At 39.3% G+C, this 19,994-nt stretch overlaps 1 protein-coding gene across 1 annotated transcript in view; it reads left to right on the forward strand.

The window, feature by feature from the left end:
• Nucleotides 1–19,994, forward strand: part of COL6A6 (collagen, type VI, alpha 6) — a 158,481-nt gene that overhangs the window by 118,505 nt on the left and 19,982 nt on the right. The window contains exons 27-32 of the mRNA XM_006846634.1: nt 5,107–5,169; nt 5,838–5,873; nt 5,989–6,025; nt 8,166–8,177; nt 11,586–12,079; nt 19,107–19,203. Of these exons, the coding sequence (XP_006846697.1) occupies nt 5,107–5,169; nt 5,838–5,873; nt 5,989–6,025; nt 8,166–8,177; nt 11,586–12,079; nt 19,107–19,203 (739 nt within the window). The remainder of the gene's footprint in view (nt 1–5,106; nt 5,170–5,837; nt 5,874–5,988; nt 6,026–8,165; nt 8,178–11,585; nt 12,080–19,106; nt 19,204–19,994) is intronic.

A 19,994-nucleotide genomic window follows, 5' to 3' on the forward strand; every position in this document is an offset into this window, starting at 1 on the left:
CAGGTTCCTCATGAGCACAATCGAGTGTTCTGGAATACTCATTCTCTGCAATGTTGCCTATAGCTTGTCATGATGCACACAATCAAAATCCTTTTTTGTAGTCAATAAAGTACAGGTAAAGGTTTATTGACTTTAATATTTAATATGTATCCTTTAATATTATTCTCTAAAAAGAAGGACTGATATAATTAGAAAAGTAATTGAAAAAGACTTTAAATTAATCCAGATGTGACCTTCATTGAAATATCTGCAGATCATTTCCCTTGGCTTGTTAGTGAAGTAGTTTACCTTTTAATCTGGGCTTTGAACTGATTCATTCTGGTTTGGCCTTTTGTTGAGAATTTGCATTTCTATTCCAGAGAAACTGAATCAGAATGAAGATGATCTTAACAAGATCCCAGGTGATTCTTGTTTAACTGGGATTGAAAATACAAATTCTCAACACTGGGCACAAACTAATAAGTTTGACAGTTTATTGCGTTTCCTCCCCTTATTGGGCAGTTTATCACTGTTTCTAACTGGGGTGTTTCATTTGCTAACCTGCTTTTTCCACCTCTATATGAATATTTTTGGGATTTGAACTTGAGACTTTATACACTGAAAAATTCCAGGTTGTCCCCTTAAAAGAGCTGAAGATTCCACTGGAAGAATTTGCCTCACATTCTGCTTGTTGCTTTAATTCTCGTGGGATGATTATGTTCCTAAATTAAGCTCTTTAAATCTCCCCCTTTGAGCCCCCACATCCCCCAGAACAATTTTTTTTTAATTTGCCAAGATTTTTCATCTTAGTTATCTTTTGTATATATGTACATTTGTATGTATTTAGTTTTTTTTGTTTGTTTGTTTTGTTTTTTTGTTTTTTTTTTAGTTCTGGTGTGGCGCTGTAGGATAAGCACTGGACTGTTAACTGGAAGATCAGCTGCTCAGACCCACTAGCCACTCCTCAGAAACTCTATGCAGAGTCACTAGGAAGTCAAAACTGACCCGATGGCACTTAACAACCACAACAACATTTTTTTTTTATCAACTTTGCACATGCCATAGTTTAAAACATAGTCACTTGACATTTTGGACCAGATAATTCTCTGTTTGTTAGAGATTATCTTATATATCATAGGACATTTGTCAGTATCCCTGGCCTCTACTCACTATATGCCAGTAACAATCCATCTCTCCCAATTATGGTCATTAAAAATGTCTCTAGACATTTCCAAATGTCTGCTGAGGAGCAAAATCCACACCCTACCCCACCTAACATTCCCAGTTAGGAACTACTGTTTTAAAGAATCAAATAATTTCACAGACTTTCTTATGAGAAAAAAAAAAAAAAAAAAAAGACAAGCTCTCCACTCCCTCAACCCTTTGGAGCAGTTCTACTCTGTAATACCTGGGGTTCGACCTGCAATAACAACCCTATGGCCTCACCCCCTTCCATGTCCTTCTTCCCAGAAACAACAACTTTCATTTCTTAATTGATTGTTTTGGAATTGACAATATGCTCTTGATTTTTAAGTTTTAAGTATCATTAATTGATTTCCTATATAGAAATTAGTATAATATTTATCTAAATTTTCTCAAGCCATATAGATATAATTGACCTTCTATCAAATTTAATCCCAACCTAGTTCTAGTGTGGTGCTGTAAGTAGGATAAGCGCTGAAATCCTAAACTCAAGGTTGGTGGCTGTAGGGTAAGCACTAGACTGCTAATCTCAAGGTCAGTGATTCAAACCCACCAACCACTCCTTGGAAATCTTATACAGGGTCACTATGAGTTGGAACCAACTCGACGGCACTTAACAACAACAAAACAACAGAGCTTTCTAACCTGTTCGACCTAGGTTGTCAGTTTCCCTTCATTGTCTAGTGCTAGATGGCACCCTGAGACTGTCCTTTACCCATTTTCAGATGTTGGCAGTATTAAAAATATCCTTCTAATGCTCCCTTCTTAGCAGGCAACTGGTTAAGTGCTTCATGAAACAAAAGAAAACTACAAGGAGACTTCAAAAAATTTGTGGAAAAATGAAATTAAGAGAAAAATTTCCACAAACTTTTTAAAGCTCACTTGTACATGAGAGAGGAGTCTGAGAATAGGAATGTTGTTGTTGTTAAGTACTGTGGAATCGGTTCCAACTCAGAGTTACCCTGCACAGGGTTTTCAAGGCTGTAAATCTTTATAGGAACAGAAAACCTCATCTTTCTCCCACAGAATAGCTGGTAGTTTTGAACTGCTGACCTTGAGGTTAGCAGCCCGTTTCGTAACCACTATGCTACCAGTGGACCTTGAAAACTGGAATAGTAACAAGAAATTCAACACAGAAGAGAAGCAAAGGGAATCCACAAGGTGAGGGTAAAGGACAGTCTCAGGGTGGCATCTAGCACCAGACATTGAAGGGATACTGACATCCCAGGTTGGACAGGTCAGAAGGCTCTGCTGTTATGTTGTTCAACGCCATTGAATCAGTTCCGACTCCTAGCAACCTTACATAAGGTTTCCGAGGAGTGGCCAATGGGTTTGAACTATAACACCATACCAGGACTCCAAAAATGACTCTAGTCTACCTTCATATGTGACTATTGTTTTGGCTAGTACACAATTCTAGGTTTGGATTTTTAAAGGTAATTAGATCACCATGCTTCTAGCTTCTTTGTTGCTTTGGGAATTCCAAAGCCTTTCTGATTCCTGATCCTTTACGTGTAACCAGTATTCTCTCTCTGAAACCTTATTGGATCTTCTCTCAGCTCCTAATATCTGATATTTTGCAGTTTTTATGCTTTTATTGCTCATTTTCCTAATGGGTTGGCCTTTTGAGCCTGTAAGCAGGTTGTTTAGTTCAGAGAAATTAATTTTTTTGATGGTTTATTCATCTGTTTTCCCTGTCATTTGGCATGTTAGGCAAGTCTTCTAATATTCTGATCTCTTCTCTCCCATTTTTTTAAAATTCTTTGTCTATGTGTTGCACTATCTGGAGATTTTAATGGCTTTGTCTTTTAATCCGTCTCTTATAGTTTAATTTTGAAGAGCACATTCTATCCTCTAAATAATCCTTTTTTCATAGTATTCAGTTTTTGTTTCAGGGATGGCACATTATCTCTTATCACTCTGAGAAGATGAGTGGGTATTTTTAAAGTTTTCTTTGCCCAACAGAGTCTGTTTCATATAGTTTTATTTTATCTCTTCTGGTCTCTATTTCTCACATATCTGTCACATATCTTTATAGCTAAGAAATGAGGACTAACTAAGCATGTGGTGGTGGTTCTGTGCCATGGAGTTGATTCTGACCCATAAAGCCCCTGTTTAGGGTTTCCAAAGCTGTAAATCTTTATGGGAGCAGAAAGCTTCATCTTTCTGCCAAGGAACAGCTGATAGTTTTGAACTACTGACTTTGAGGTTAGCAGCCCGACTTGTAACCACTATGCTACCAGAGCTCCTTAAGCATATAGGTAGGGCCATCAACAACAAGTTTCACTGGACAGTGGTCTAGCTGAACTGTTTGTTTAGCAAACTTCTGGTATCAGTATCTTTAGGTCTTCATTGACTTGTCTGATTCCTCTGACAAGATTCTTGCAATTTTCTTCCAGACAGTAACAGACTGTCTGTCAGCTTTCTTGGGACCATATGGCAAAACAGAGCTGGGGTTTCACATCTACTGTACACAGGAGTTAATGCATTACATCTTCCTGTTTTCAGTATGGTACCTCTAGCCTTCAACTCTACCTGACACTCTCTAGACACATTGACTTTACCTGTCTGAAGAGTAAGCCCCCTATCTGTTGCTGGTGGGGAGAAGGGCAGTCTAGAGTATGGAAAGGAGATTCAGAGATTCCTAAAATGATTTTCACTGAGTCTTCCCTTTTTTAGTTTCTCATCTTCATCTCTTTTAAATGCACCTGCTTCTCCCAATTCCTGAGCCTTTTGGGACTGTATCAAGCACATTGGTTCTTGGCTTTCCTTGCTGCTGGCTTAGGAATCGGCTTTCTCTGGTCTGCTAAGTCATTTAACATTTTTACATGTGCTTTCAAGCATCTTAAACTCCACTATGTCTCCTTTCTCATTCTTTGCATCTTATTGTGTTTTACTTTAAAAAAAAAAAAGTCTATTGTCATTTTAGTAAGGCATTGGGAGGGAGCAAAATTAAATGCATGCATTCAATCTGCCATCTTTTCCCTTGCGAGGTTAGCCTGTATCTTATAAATAAAATATGAGAAGTAAGTAAGTTTATCTCCCCTCCCACCAACTAAACTCATTATGCTGTGAATATCAGCAGAATACCCAAAGGATATCAATAATTATTTGTTGTTCAGTAAGCAGTGCTTCATTTTTATTCATATAAAGCTTGTAAATCCCATGTCATTTTAGATGAAGAAAGCAAGAAATACCAAATTTTTAAGCCAAACCCTAGCTTTCTTTATGACAAAATTCATGTTTAATTTGTATGGAAAAAAATCTCTGGAATATAATAAGCAGTCTGCAGTAACTGTGGTTATTCCTCTTATCACTAAAAATATCTTGTTGATATTTCTTCAGTAGTTTTTATGTTTTCTTTATTTGTTTGGTTTTTAGTTTAGTCACATGCCATCCCATTTAGATAACGAACATCTCATTTGTCTCAGTCATCAGCAGTTCTAACAAACATTTCCCATGGAAATACTCAGAATTGTGCATATAGTTTTATAATAATATTGGTTATTACAACATTGAATGCCAACAATAAATGACTGATTAAATACATTATGGCATTCCATACAATAGAATACTATGCAGCTATGAAAAATGTTTTGCAAAAAAAATTCAGTAACATGAAGATATATATTAAGATTTAAAGCAAAAGAAAAATGTAATCCAAATAATTTAGAAAATCAATAAATATATTTTAACACCCAAAGAGTAAACAATATAAGGCTTGAGGAAAAACACATTACAATGTTAATGAGGATTATTTGGAGGAGAAAGGATTGCTAGGGATTTTTTTTTCCTCTTTGTGCTTTTGGAAATCTCTCACTTTTCACTTTTCTAAAGTAAAGATGTGTTTAAAACATATTTATACTCACAACCACATTCATGTGCATAAATTAGATTTTTTAATTAAATAAATTCTGCTTTAAGATATCTGCTGGGCGTCCTGGAGAGCTGGGATCCCCTGGGGAGCCAGGACCCCCTGGAAGAAAGGTAAATTTTGAAAATCCATACATCACATCAAGCCATTTTTCACTTGCTTTCTGCTTCTGCTGCCTAGTCAATTGCTTGAATATTTTTCCACATTCACGTGCTCAGAGAGGAGATCAAATGCCAATTAAAAATTAATTGCCATCTCTTGGAAGCTGGGGTAATAGCAAGAAAATTAAAAGTCCTGGTCTAAAATGAAATTTCTAGATTTTCAGAGAATTTTGTTTACCACTCCAGTCCTTGTGCTCTGATTTTATTCAGTGTGAACAGTGAATGAATGAAGGCAAGAGGAAAGTGAACAGATGATTACTTTCACATGGACTTTACTAATTTTTTTTCAAGAGTTTGTGGGGAGGCTCCATTGCATTTTGTCTGGGAGAGCCAGACTCTTCCTGGCCCCAAAGATGGATTGGTGTTGGTGGTGGTTGTGTGCCATTGAGTCGGTTCCAACTCATAGCAACCTTGCAATGGGTTTCCACTGTAAATCTTTATGGGAGCAGAAAGTCTCATCTGTATGAGGCTTTCTGTATTGTTTATGTGATGAGTATCCTACATGCATTCTCTTTTCCCTGTAATTTAAGAAGAACTATAAAGCTTATCATTTTCTCAGGGTACACATTGGTAAACATTCTGGTTACTGGGCGTGTAACCCATATTTTTTTGTTTCCTAGGGCGTGAAAGGAGCCAAAGGATGGGCTTCATTTTCCGTATGTATCTCCTGATTCCAAGAGCGCTCTGAGCACCCCATCAAGTGTATGCATTTTAAAAGTTCAGGACCTATCAGTCTGCCAGCTAATTCTCTGTTTTATTTTTGAACTGCAGACATGTGAGCTTATCCAGTATGTGCGGGATCACAGTCGTAAGTACCCTGCTGAAAATGATCACCCAGGGAGCCAGATTCATAGAAGGAAAGCAGTGAACTCTACACTCTGAATTGAGACAATTTACAAGCCAATTTCTTAAAATTAGAGGTGTCACTGCATAGATTTTGAGTTGGCAAAGATGAGTGACTATTATCTTCTTTTCTGGCTGCCAGCTTGTCGATTTGAACCCCTTCCAAGCCCTAAATAATAATAATATACCTAGTACTTTTGATCTAGGGGAAATTGAGGTGTAAGGTCAAGTCTTCTGATAGTGAAATCCATCAGCAGAGAGTGACACTGAACTTTTTTCAAGTGGGTATTAAGAACTGGCGGTAATTGACAGAGTTGAATTCACTTGGTGGTAAAGAGGCAACTGTGATAACAGGGTGACCTAGAGAATGGGACTTGGCTTTGGTTCATTGTTTATTGCTCCTTTCCTAGAAATACTTCTAACTGGACTGATGGACTAACTCGTAAAATTATTCATTCTGCTGGGGTTTTTTGGTTTTTTTCTCCTTTTTCCTCTCAAAATTTTAAATGCCTTTTGATTTGGCAAACACTTTTCTGAATTTGCTTTAAGATTGTCAGAGCAGCCTCTTCTATCAACATATGAGCTAGTGCCAGCAAAGAAATTCCATGCCTGTGAGTCAGAGAGAACAAACTTTTCAATATTCATCCACAAATGCTTAATGACTGCCCAAATAAACATGACTGAAAGGAGAAACCAAATGTTACCTTGGAGCACTTTAGGGGAGAAAAATAGACAAATTAGAACACATTTATGTCCTGTTAACTGCAAGGTTAGTGGTTCAAACCCACCAGCTGCTCCTCGGAAACTATACACAAGGTCACTATGAGTCAGAACAGTTTCAATGGCACACAACAATGTAGAGAACATTGGTCTCCAAGACAGAGACTTTAAAAACATTTTAAGGCAGTTAGCCTTAACTTGGTCTTTTTTGTTTTATCAGAATAGAACCACAATGGGAATCAAATCTGTACATTGGGTCATAAAGACTGCTTTCTTTGGGGCTGAATTAGTACAGTAGATTTTCTAACCTGGTAGCCATGTGAACAGTAATGGCAGATTCCAGTGTGATGGGGCCTGATCCTTTTAAATGTGAGGGATCTGAAATACAATGATAAATCCAAAAGTAGGTACAAAGCTATTTCACATACAAGTAGTATTTAGAATAAGAAGCGAAATCAGAATCAATGGAGGTTGCATTTATAAAAGGGTGAGGTGAACATAATGATGATCAGCCCTCCCAGAGTCTTGCAACAGGCCCCTGCACATAAGACGCTTAAGCAATGCTGACCAAGAGAACTTTCTGCAGTGACAGAAGTCTTTCAGTGCACTGTCCAGTATGGTACTTAGCAACTACAATTATGGTGGTGCTGTAGAATAAGCACTGAATTACTAACTGCAAGGCCCACCACCCGCTCCTCGGAAATTCTGAGTTAGAACCCACTCTACAGCACTTAACTACAACAGCAATAGCCATCTTCAGATACAGAGCACTTGAAATGTGGCTAGTGCAGGTGAGGAGCTGAATTTTAAAATTTTCAGCCCATTTTAATTCATTTAGATGTAAAGAGCCATCTATGATTAGTGGCTACCCTATTATACAGTGCAAGTCTAAAGCTTAAGTGTCGTTTGCTTCAGAGAAAATCTACCTCCAATAGCGAGAACATGTGAGTACACACACACTCAGTATATACAAAATCATTAACTATAGATATCTACATGGGTCACACTGGAAGTGTGTTCAGACTAAAGAGAGCTTAGCACCCATTCAAATGCTTTCTGAATTCAGGGACCTACCTCCTCCCTGCAGCACAGTGTTCCCTCCCAGACAAAAGTCATTTGCCTCTGACAGCTGACTACAGACTGCTGATTTATTGTCCCACCTCTCCTCCCTTCCCTCCCCTATGGTTAAAATAATAATAAAGTGCCTTTACCAAGATGCTAGGTTCTCTCTACAAATTCTCCAAACCCTACCTGCTACCTTGATTTTTGAGTCATCTACAAAAAACACCTAGGCAAAACTTCAGTCAGCATGAATTTCATGTAAGGTACAGAACTCTGTTCTCCTACCAAAGAATAACCCAGTCTCCTTTGTTCTTCTTCCCCAGCTGGTGGACATGGTGAGTAATCTTTATTTACAGCATTTTTTAATCAACATCCAAACTGTTTACATGAGTTAGAACAATGTGTTGCCTACCAAATGATATAAATTTTATCTGCACATTCTTTGCTGACTTTTAATGATAGTACAAACCTAACAGGAATCCTGGTGTGGCGCTGTAGGATAAGCACTGGACTGCTAACCACAAGGTCAGTGGTTCAAACCCACCAGTCACTCCTTAGAAACAGTCGCTATGAGTTAGAACTGATTTGACAGCATTTAACAACAGTAGCAACGCAAACACAATCATTCTGTTTTAGCAGAGCTTCACAGCTGTTTCTCACCCAATGGGTTTATTCTTTTATTAGTTGTTATCAAGTGACGTTAAGTCAGTTCCAACTCATAGCAACCCTAAATAGAGTTTCTAAGGAGTGGTGGCTGGGTTTGAACCACTAGCCTTGCGGTTAGCAGTCCAGTACGTACCTTCCAAAATATTTTGAATATCTGTTCAGTCCACTAAATTTGAGTCAAAGGCTGACAAATGATTTCCTATAGTTTCATTTTTTTTCACAGAGGTGAATACTTTGGTTTGGGTTTATTTTTGTCACTGGCCAGGTGAGAAATCCTTTTTCCCATGAAGGTCAGGGCACCAATGACCAGAAAGAGATAATAACCTACCACTAAGGTGACATCATTGATGGCGTCAAGTGTGGTGGCAGTAGTGAGGTTGGCCCAGGATCGGACATTGTTTCTTTCTGCTGTGCATGGGGTCGCTATGAGTCAGTTTTGACTCAATGGCACCTGACAACAACAACAAAGTGGGCAAAAAGATGAGGTTTTCTGCACCCACAAAGATTTACAGCCTCAGAAACCCTATACAGGGTCACTTTGAGTCAGAACTGACTCAACAGTGCTTAACAAGAACAACTAGGTGGACAAGGCCCAGCTGGCCCTATGGCAGAGTGGGGACTCATCCTTGGCTGACCTGGACAAGCCCCAGTCAGTGTGAGTTCCTGACCTAGCTTGTGAAGAGCCATTGGGTTTCATGCTGTTTCTTATGTCAGACTTGCTGGCCTTGAATACGAGGAGTCATCCCTCCAAGAGAAATGTGCCTTCAGGGTTTCCTTGTACCAACCTACATCCCAACACCAAGCATCTCACCCACTAATCAAGTGTTGTTTTTCTTCCTATACTTATTGCAAATAACTGCTTTTGGATCATTTTTTTCATCTATTCAACATTTATTAAATTTCTATCATATGGCTCCATAGCATAAGCACTAGACTACGAACCACTAGGTCAGAAGTTTGAGCCCATCAGTCCCTCTATGGGAGAAAAATGTGACTTCTGCTTCCATGAAGATTTAAAGCTTCAGAAACCCTATACAGGGTCGCTATGAGTCAGAACCGACTCAACAGCACTTAACAACAACAATCATGTGGCCAGGACTAATAACCTGCAAGGAGTCCCTGGGTGATAGGAACAGTTAGTGCTTCACTACTAACCAAAAGGTTGCAGGTTCAAACCCACCCTGAGGTGCCTCAGAAAAAGGCCTAGCAATCAATTTTCTAAAGATCATGGCTACTGAAAATTATATGCAACACAAACAGTTCTGTTCGGAGACACATGGGGTCACCATAAGCCAGAATTAACTCAATGGCAACCAGTTTGGTCTTTCTCTTTTTTTAATAACCTGGACAAGAAAATCACAATCCCTATCTTCATACTTCATAAAGTAATAGGAGAGATAAACATTAATCAGATAATCAGACAAATGCAAATTGCCAACTGCGCAGAATACTGGGATTAAGGATGAATGATTATGCTGAATGAGTTCAGGTAGATAATCTGTAATTAATATGTACACTAGAGTTTAACATGCATAATGTAAGTCTCTCTAAAGGCATATTTATTTGGTGAACTTGCATTTTTAACTTAAATAAAGGTTTATCTGTTAAATCTTTTTTTCATTCACCTTTTAGTGATTCTGTTCTCTCACAATAAAAAAGATTGTAGTAATAATTATAACAGTTATTAATAACATTTACTGAGCACCTACTACTTGCCAGTCACTGTTTCCTAAGTGTTTACCTGAGTTGATTTATTTAGTCCTCCTCATAGGTCTAGGCAATAGGTGATATTTTGACTAGTTTTCAAATGAGAAAACTGAAGGGTAAGTAACTTGTATGAAGTCACAGGCTAGTAAGTAGTAGGGTCAGGACTGTACCCCAAATATTGAGCTCTAAGCACTGTCCTATAGTGCCTCTGTCTTTATTATGCGTACTGTATGTCAGTTCTGAATTTCCTGATTTTATTAGCAGTTGAAGGCTTGTGTAGTACTGTAGAATAAGCATTGGACACGTTCAGTGGTTCAAATCCACCAGCTGCTCCTCAGAAACCCTTTACAAGGTCAGTATGAGTCAAAATCAACTCAACAGAATTTAAATAAACAACAACTAAATTTTTATGGTCACACTTTCCTTTTTTTTACACACAGTATACTTCTTCATTAAATAGGAAAACATACCTGTTTTATTCAATTGAGTAGTTACAGCAACAATATAGAATTCCATGGGCCAAATGTGTATAGGTGAAAGAACTTTTTTGTGAGCTATTTATATTTTAGAAATCATTTGATAAATTTTTATAGCCAAATACCAAACCCATTGCCACTGGAGTCACAGGACAGGGTAGAAAGCTCCATAGGGTTTCCCAGGCTGTAGTCTCTACAGAAGCAGACTTCTCATCTTTCTTCTATGGAGCAGTTGGGAGGTTCGAACCACTGACCTCTTGGTTAGCAGCTGAGTATTTAACCACTGTGCCACCAGGGCTCCTTATAGATTTCATAAAACATTAAATTATCATCTTTTTACTCTTGTGCTTCATTAAAAAGAAATAAACTCTATTTTAAGAGCATTTTTAATAGTCAAGATTTAAATGTTTAATCTTTATTTGATATTCATTTTAATATTGTTTACTGCTTAAATATTTGAGTAGTTACCTTTTAAAATCATTTTACTATCTATACACCCATTTTTTTAAGCTTTTCATTGTGAATTGAGTAGAGGTTTTACAGAGCAGATCATCAATTTCACATTTAATGAATCATATACTTGGCTGCATGACATTGCTTGCAATTCCCTCTTTTGTGTACCCATTTTTAAAGCGAGCATGCTACATAATGGGTCTGTTTTTGCCTTTTGGAGTCTTTGAGTGATACAAATAGTCCACACACTCTGCTATTAAATGATAGGCTGGAAGTACAGGTTCACTCAGAAATTCCTCAGAAGAAAGATCTGCTGATCTGTGTCTGAAAAAGCAGCCACTGAAAACGTCATGGAAAACACATCTACTTTGATACCCAGGGGGTCACCATGAGGCAGGTTCCCCTCAATGGCAACTGGGTTTGTTTTGTTTTGCCTTTTAGGAAAACCTGAATGCCCTGTGCATCCAACCGAATTGGTGTTTGCCTTAGACCAGTCCCGGGACGTCACCGAGCAGGATTTTGCACAAATGAAGGCCATGATCTCCTCAGTCGTGAGAGAAATTAAAGTCCGGGAGAACAGTTGTCCTGTGGGAGCACGCATTGCCATTCTATCCTATAATTCCTACACCAAGCACCTCATCCGCTTTTCAGATGCCTACAATAAGAACCAACTTCTCAGGGAAATTGAAGCTATTCCTTATGAGAGATCCACAGACAGCAGGGAGATCGGCAAAACAATGAGGTTTATTTCCAGGAATGTCTTCAAGCGAACACTCCCAGGGGCCCACACGAGAAGAATCGCCACATTTTTTAGCAATGGCCACTCTGCTGATGTCCAGTCCATCACCACAGCCACCATGGAATTCAGTGCCCTTGACATAGTGCCCATAGTGATCGCTTTCAGAAACACGCCTTCTGTCAGGCGTGCATTTGCGGTAAGAGATTCTAGCCTTCTGCCTAACAATTTTTTTTTTTCCCTGTGTGTTCACAAGCTTCTAGATTTAGAACTATTCTTCCATGCCTTCAGAATTAGGATTAAATGTTTGAAATTGCTCTTGAAAAAAATTCTGGGTTGGTAGAGTGTGGAGATCTGGTGTGGCTGTGGGTTAATGCAGCAGACTGCAAGCCGTTTGAACTGCAAGGTCTGCGGTTCAAGGTCACCAGCTGCTCCTTCAAAACCCTATGCAGGGTCGCTATGTGTCGGAACTGACTCAATGGCACTTAACAACAACAACAACCAGTGTAATTGTAAGGAGTCCTGGTGGTGCAGAGGATTATGTACTGGGCTGCTAACTGCAAAATAAGCAGTTGAATCCTGCCGCTCTGCAGGAAAAAGATGAGGCTTTCTGTTTCCTTGAAGATGTAAAGCCTTGGAAACCCTATACAGGATCACTATGAATCAGAACCAACTACGCAGCACACAACCACCACCACCACCACGATCACCAGAGTATCATTGTAGTATTTGTTACTCTGATACCAGGACCATTTACATGCATTATCCTGTTTGAGTCTCACAAGTAGAGCCTTGAGATGGATTTATTTGTTTTTCCCATTTTACAGATGAGAAAATTATGCTATTTACTATTTCACACAGCTAATAAGTCTTAATGTCAAGACATGAACCCTGCTTCTCAGGGCCACAGAATTGGTTCAGGGTCTAAACCAGGAAGGACTGCAAATATCTGTGGTTGTCGTTAATATGGCTAAGGTAGCGGTGGGGTGGTTTGATGAAATACGTTTGACTGATTTTATAACCTAATCATTCATGAAAAGATCCAGATTTTTTTCCAAGGAAAAGCCACTCCAGATATAGCTTCTAGGGTTGGAGTTGAAAGCTTAATATGTGATTTTCCTAAATAAAACTTGTGGAGGTCAGTCTAACCATGGGGTTTGGTTCTTTATTCAGAAAGAGATCTTGAAGAGAGACCCCAAGGAGCAGCAAAAAGGTATTAGTAAATGTCAACCACTTGAAAAAGGATTTCTTTTAGAGAAGGACAGTAAAGGAAGCCATTAAATCACTGTCTTTACAAGTTTGGGGAAGAAAAAATAGTTTTGAAAATCTCATATTAGAGAAACTGGGTATAATGTTGTTGTTAAGTTCCGTTGAGTCATTTCCAACTCATAGCAACCCTGTATAGGGTTTCCGAGGAGTGGCTGGTGAGCTTGAACCGCTGACCTTTTGCAGTTCACACCCAGCTTGAGGTCCAGTTTTTAGGGTACAGCACCACACCAGAGCTCTGCTAGGTGTAATAGCAGTATGAAATTCCACGCTGGGTTTAAGAAAGAACTTTCTGAAAAGTTTTGTTTTACTGTGGACATGGACTAAATGCAGGTGGTCAAGATGTCACTTTTACAGGGGCAGTTGCTTACCTGTTAACAGTGACCTCTATTCTTTTCGGGCCTCTAGTCAGAATTAAATGGCCTTTTGAGGTTCTCTTGAGCTCTGTAATTTTCTATAAAGGTGGTTAAATAAGTAAAACAGAGTTGAAATAAAATACTCCTTTGTAAAATATGGGAAACAGTACCGATTTCCTAGAGTTGATGTGAAGAGTAAATGCTACAATGCAGGTACGTTAGTGCCCAGTACATAGTAAGCACTAAGGGATGATCACTATTGGTTTGATCGTTGTTGTTGTTAAATGTCGTCGAGTGGGTTCCGACTCACAGCAACCCTGTATAAGGTTTCCAAGGAGCAGCTGGTGTTTTTGAACCACCGACCTTGTGAATTGCAATCCAGTGCTTATCCTATGGCACCACGCCAGGACTTCATTGCTTTGATTACTAGTGCTATCTATATTCAGTTTCATGATGCTGAACTAAAATCAGTTTCATAATATTGAAGTGTAGGTTATAAAGGAGCTGAAACTGCACTTAGCATCATTGTAGGAACTCTCAGAATTATGCAGATAAAAAGACTGATGTGTCAGGTTCAGACAGGAAGATACACAGACTTTAGAAAAGACTGGGAAAAGGCTATGCACATAAAGCTGCTTTGTACCACAGCAGTGCAAAGCTTTGGTAACACACAGAGTCCTCATCATTCCCTCTATTCATTGAGAGCCCGCATCATCTCTTGACTGTATTTAGGCATACACTATATCCTGATGTAAATAATTGAGGGTACTTGTGATACAAATGTAACTTGCACAATCCCACCTACCCATTCAAAGGTATATGCCCAACCTATAACTTACAAAAAACATATTTGGTTGGGATTTTTTTTTGTTTACTTGCTTGTCTTATTATGCTAAATATATATTTAACAAAACACTTTCCATTTTAGCAATCTTCAAATTTACAGTTCACTGACATCAGTTATGGTCATCATGCTGTTCAGCCTTTACCTTTGGTTCTGTGGGTTAATGCGCCAGACTGCAAAGCTGTTTGTACTGCAAGGATGGTCATTTAAGCTCACCAGTTGCTCCTTGGAAACCCTTTACAGGGTCGCTATGGGTCGGAAATGACTCAATGGCACTTAACAACAAGAACAGCAACACCCTTAATGTTTTGAGTGCTAACAGACCAGCTGCTCCTTGGAAACCCTCGACAGGGTCTCTGTGGGTCAAAACCAACTTGACGGCGCTTCGCAACAACACTCTCACTTACAGATGAAACTTGTTTCTTGATTCTATCTGTTTAATGAGCACCTGATGTATGCCATGTGTTACCCTAAGCTCTGGGGATACAAGAACAAACTAGGAAAGCAAAAGTCCTATGAAGCTGACTTTAGAATAGGACTAGGTTTATCTGGTGGTGGTGGTTATGTGCCGTGGAGTCGGTTCTGACTTATAGCGACCCTGTACAGGGTTTCCGAGGCTGTAAATCTTTACAGGAGCAGAAAGCCTCATCTTTCTCCCGTGGAACCCAGCTGGTAGTTTTGAACTGCTGACCTTGCGATTCACAGCCCAATGCGTAACCACTACACTACCAGAGCTCCTTCGGTTTGTCTAGAAAGGGCTTAAAACAAGTTCTTGAGAACCCAATACCTGACACTGCAGAAGGGAAATATATTTTGCTTCCCCCCACCCTCAATTTCTTCTATTTATTCTCTTCTATTGTGCTTTTGTTGTTGTTGTTGTTGTTAGTTGTCATCGAGTCATATCTGACTCACAATGTCCCCTGTTTACAGAGTAAAACAGGGGTCATTGTGACCCTGGAAGGATTCTAATGATCAACATTTCAAGCACTTAATCATTTGTTCCACTCAGTAGGAACCTTCAACTTTCATGTACTCTGATTATTTTTTTGAGACCAGAACTCAAAGTTTTACTGATAAAATGCTGCCCTGCATCATCATTTTGAGCTTATATATGTTGTTGTTGGTGGTGTTGTTAAGTGCCGTCGAGTATATATATATATTAACTTTTTATTGTAAATTGAGTGACAGTTCACAAACAAGATCATCAGTTTTATATTTAAGAAGAATTATTTTTATATTCAAGAAGAGTGTCATTACCCCAATCATACATTTTGTTTCTTAATGCTTTCAATCCCCTCCATGCATAAATGGTGATCCTGCTTCTTCCCTTTGGTTCCTATTTCCATTCTATCCACTTTACCATCCTTTCTCAACTTTGTCCTTAAGTACATGTTGTCCTTTTGATTTCGAATGATAGACCATTCCGTGGTGACCATACCATACTAATGTCCCTGCTAGATACCTATATACTACTTGGCTGAATATTGGACCACAAGGGTAGGTTCCTTTCCGACCTGAAGGGTGATCAAGGGCCATAGTCTTGGGTTCCTCCAGTCCCTTTCTGACCAGTAAGCCTAGTATTTTTTCGTAATCTTAAATTTTATTCCACATTTTCTCCCACTCTACCCTGGACCTTCTAATATAATCCCATTCAGAGCAGTTGGTAGTAGTAGCCAGGCATCATCTAGTTCTTCTGATCTCAGAGATGTAGAAATTGATGTGCACATGTTCCATTATTCCCTTGGACTAATTGATTCCAAGCATCTTCAATTCTCATCACTCTTCTTTCTTTCACACATGGAGAGACCAATAGTTGCACCTTAGATGGCCACTCATGAGCTTTAAAGATCCCAGATGCTACTCACCAAAGTAGGATGTAGAACAGTGTCTTTGTGGATTACGTTATGCCAACTGACCATGTTGTCCTCTGAGACTATGGACCTGAGTCCCCAGGCCCAACAACTCATTGGCTTAAGATGTTTGATAATGCCTAAGAAGTTTTCGTCACATTCATGATTGTGTTTGCAGCAATGTAAATACATGATTGTGTTTTCATCAAATGTAAATACCCATGTACAGATATCCCCTTTTAAGCCCTTATAAATTTGTGGGCATACCCTGACTCTTCTTGAGGTCATAATTTAAAATTCTAGTTTGTTTCATCATTACCATGACTTTTACAAATCTCATTTCATCTGAGTGTCATTACCCAGTGTGAAATCTCCTGCCTATGCAAACACATGTGGAGGAATTCGGGAGCAGATGCTGTGACAGCATGGAGAAATTTCCCATGCTCCTTAATGAATGGATTGTGAACGCTATCTTGGAAATGTCTAACAATGGTGTAAATTGGATTAATGAACTATTCATTCCAAAGTGGAAGGCCATTTTTTATGGAAAGCCTCAAACCCTACTTCATTTTGCATGGAGAATTTTTCTATAAATTCACTTGAAAATTGCCTTTTACTTTGAATGAAATTGTACTTGCTTTTCATTAGATATTCTAATATAGAGTAGGTCTCCCTTTCTAATGTACTTGTAAGAAATGTGTCTCTCTTTGAAAAACCAGTTGCCATGGGATTGATTCTGACTAATGGTGATCCAGTGTGTATCAGAGTAGAACTATGCTCCATAGGGTTTTTATGGTTGATTTTTCATAAGTAGGTCAACAGGTCTTTCTTCTGAGGTGTTTCTGGGTGGACATGAACCATTCAGTTAGAAGCTGAGTGCATTAATGATCTGATCACAGTTCTGTGGAGGCTTTTGTGTAGCTGTTCTGCTAGAAGATATACCTCCAGCATGGTCACCTATGGTAGACAGGTTTCAGCTGAGCTTCCAGACTAAGACTCAGAAGGAGAGACTAACTACTTCTGAATACTTATGAATAGCAGTGGAACACTGTCAGATAGCACCAGAATACTGAACATTGAAACATAATGAATAGCACCAGACTATTGTGAGGTTTAGTGCCAGAAAATGAGCTCATCAGGTTGGAAGGCACTCAAAATACAGCTGGGAAGAGCTAACTCCTCAAAGTGGAGCTGACCGTGATGATGTGTATAGAGTAAAGCTTTAGGAACCTTCACTTGCTGTTGGGCACAACTCAAAATGAATGGATGTGACACAGCTGCAAACATCATTAATAATTGGAACATGGAAAGTACGCAATATGAATCTAGGAAAATCAGAAGTTGTCAAAAGTAAAATGGAACACGTAAAGATGAAATGGACTGGTATTTGCCATTTAGAATCTGACATTCACGTGGTGTACTGTGCTGAGAATGACAAATTCAAGAGGAATGGCATGCCATGCATCATTAAAAAAAGGAACATTTCAAGATATTTCTTCAAGTATAATGTTGTCTGTGACAGGAAAGTATCCATATGCCTACAAGGCAGACCAAGTAATATTAGTCAAATTTCTGCACCAACCACTAAAGTCAGTGATTATGAAACTGAAGAATTCTACCAACTTCTTCAATCTGAAATTGATCAAACATGCAATCAAGATGCATTGATAATTACTAGCAATTGAAAAGTAAAGGTTGGAAACAGAGAGAGAGGATCAATCGTTGGAAAATATGGCCTTAGTGATAGAAATGATGCTGGAGATCAAGTTAATTATTGTTGATTATCTGTGGCCTCCGTCTGTTCTCCCAGCTCTCCACTCTCCAGCTCCCCAGATGGGTTACTAGCAGTGGGTCAAATTGAATTGAATGGAGAGCTGTTCAGACAGGAATGATGCCTGGACATAGATCTGGGTCTCCATTTTAAAGCCAATGTCAATGCCTGGTTTACAATGAGAACTCAAAGGATGCTTATAAGTTTCACATGGTTCTCTGGGACTTGAGAGTGGGGGTTTCTAATCCTCTTCTTTAGACAGTTTCAGTGTTCGATGTCTTTTGATCAGTCCCTTCACCTTTTACTGAGCTTCTGTTTCCTCATCTGTAAAATGGGCCAGTGAGCAGAGATAACTCACTATTCAGGTATTGAGATAATAGATCTGACCACAATTTGTAAACTGCCAGGTGGTTTTCAGTTATCCACATGGCACTTACCATGTGCTAGTAAGTATTTTACAATTATGAACGTTTAATGATCACAGTAGTCCTATCATCGGTAGTAGTATACCAGCAGATTCCTGTGTGGCACAAATGGTTTGCACTTGCCCTGATGGTACTGTAAGATAAGCACTGGACTACAAGGTTGGCATTTTAAACTCACCAACCACACTTCAGAAGAAAAACGAGGCTTTCTGTTCCTGTAAAGATTTACCTCAGAAAAAACTAAGGGTTACTAAGTGTTGGAATCTACTCAGTTGTTTGCTTTTTGTTTGTTTACTTTTCCTTGCCGGGGAGGAGTATTAAGCTAAAGAGTAGTTTGAACACACCCAGGAGCACCATGGAAGACCTGATCATCTACTTCCAAAAGGATTACAGCCAAGAAAACCCTGTAGAACAGTTCTACTTTATACATGGAGTCACCATGAGGTGCAATCGACTTGGTGGGTTTTGATTGGCTATTATCTCTGTTTTACAGATGAGGAGACAGAAGTAAATAATCTGCTCATGCAGTTAAAGGGAACCTCAAAGTTTAAACCCAGCCAGTGCTCTTAGTCTACCTGACATGCTGCAGTGACCATAACCTTCTTAGAAGGAGCAGCTTTGATCTCTCCAGATCTCAGTTTTCTGAGCAATCTTGGAAGACTTTTGCAGCACCACTCACTAAGCTGTTCTTTGTCTTGCTTCTGCTCCTTGCAGATCGATGACACTGGCACATTCCAAGTAGTAATGATTCCTTCGGGGGCTGACTACACGCCAGCACTAGAAAGCCTTCAGCGGTGCACTTTCTGCTACGGTAAGACCCACAGAGCGAGCATCCTCTGGTCAGGCCTGTTAACACAGTGAGTCACAGTTGGCAGGAGCAGCTGGAACTTGGCAGTTGAGATGTGAGCAGCCCAGAAGAACTTCCCTGGAGCTCTGGGCTCACCCCATCACACTGCATCTTCTACAGATGGAACATCTCAACTCAGCAAGCAGGGTCTTCTCCTATAGATCACAGCAGGAGAGTTGCATTGCCGGCTTCACTACTTACTGTTTCTCACTTATTATTTTGTTATCCAACAGTCTGCATTTACAGTAGTAGTAAAAAATCTACTATCCATTAACAACTTTTGTTTGGCAGTAACCAACACCAAGGTACAAGGTGAGAATTAACACATGCTGTGATGGTAAAGGTTATATGTCAACTTGGCTAGGCCACAATCCTCAGTGGTTTGGCAGTTACATGAGGATGATGACATTTGGCCATTATATAATGATGTAGTCATTCTTCATTTTAGATGTGGTCATCCTCCATTTTTGCATAATGCCCATTTTCACATAATGACCTGTTTTTGGGAACCTAACCATGCCGATAAGTGAGGAAAGGGTGTAGTAAGTACAGCTTTCAAAGCTTGTTGTTAGATGCCATCGAGTTGGTACTGACTCATAGCGACCTTAATTATGCACAGCAGAACAGATCCTGGGCCAACCTCACTATTGTTGCCACATTTGAGTCTATCAATGATGCCACTTGGCCAATCCATCTCGTTGGGGGTCTTCCTCTTTTTCTCTGACCCTCCACCTTACCAAACATGATATCCTTCT

Source organism: Chrysochloris asiatica, unplaced genomic scaffold (assembly GCF_000296735.1).
Source record: "Chrysochloris asiatica unplaced genomic scaffold, ChrAsi1.0 scaffold00028, whole genome shotgun sequence".
NCBI classification, from domain to species: Eukaryota; Metazoa; Chordata; class Mammalia; order Afrosoricida; family Chrysochloridae; genus Chrysochloris; species Chrysochloris asiatica.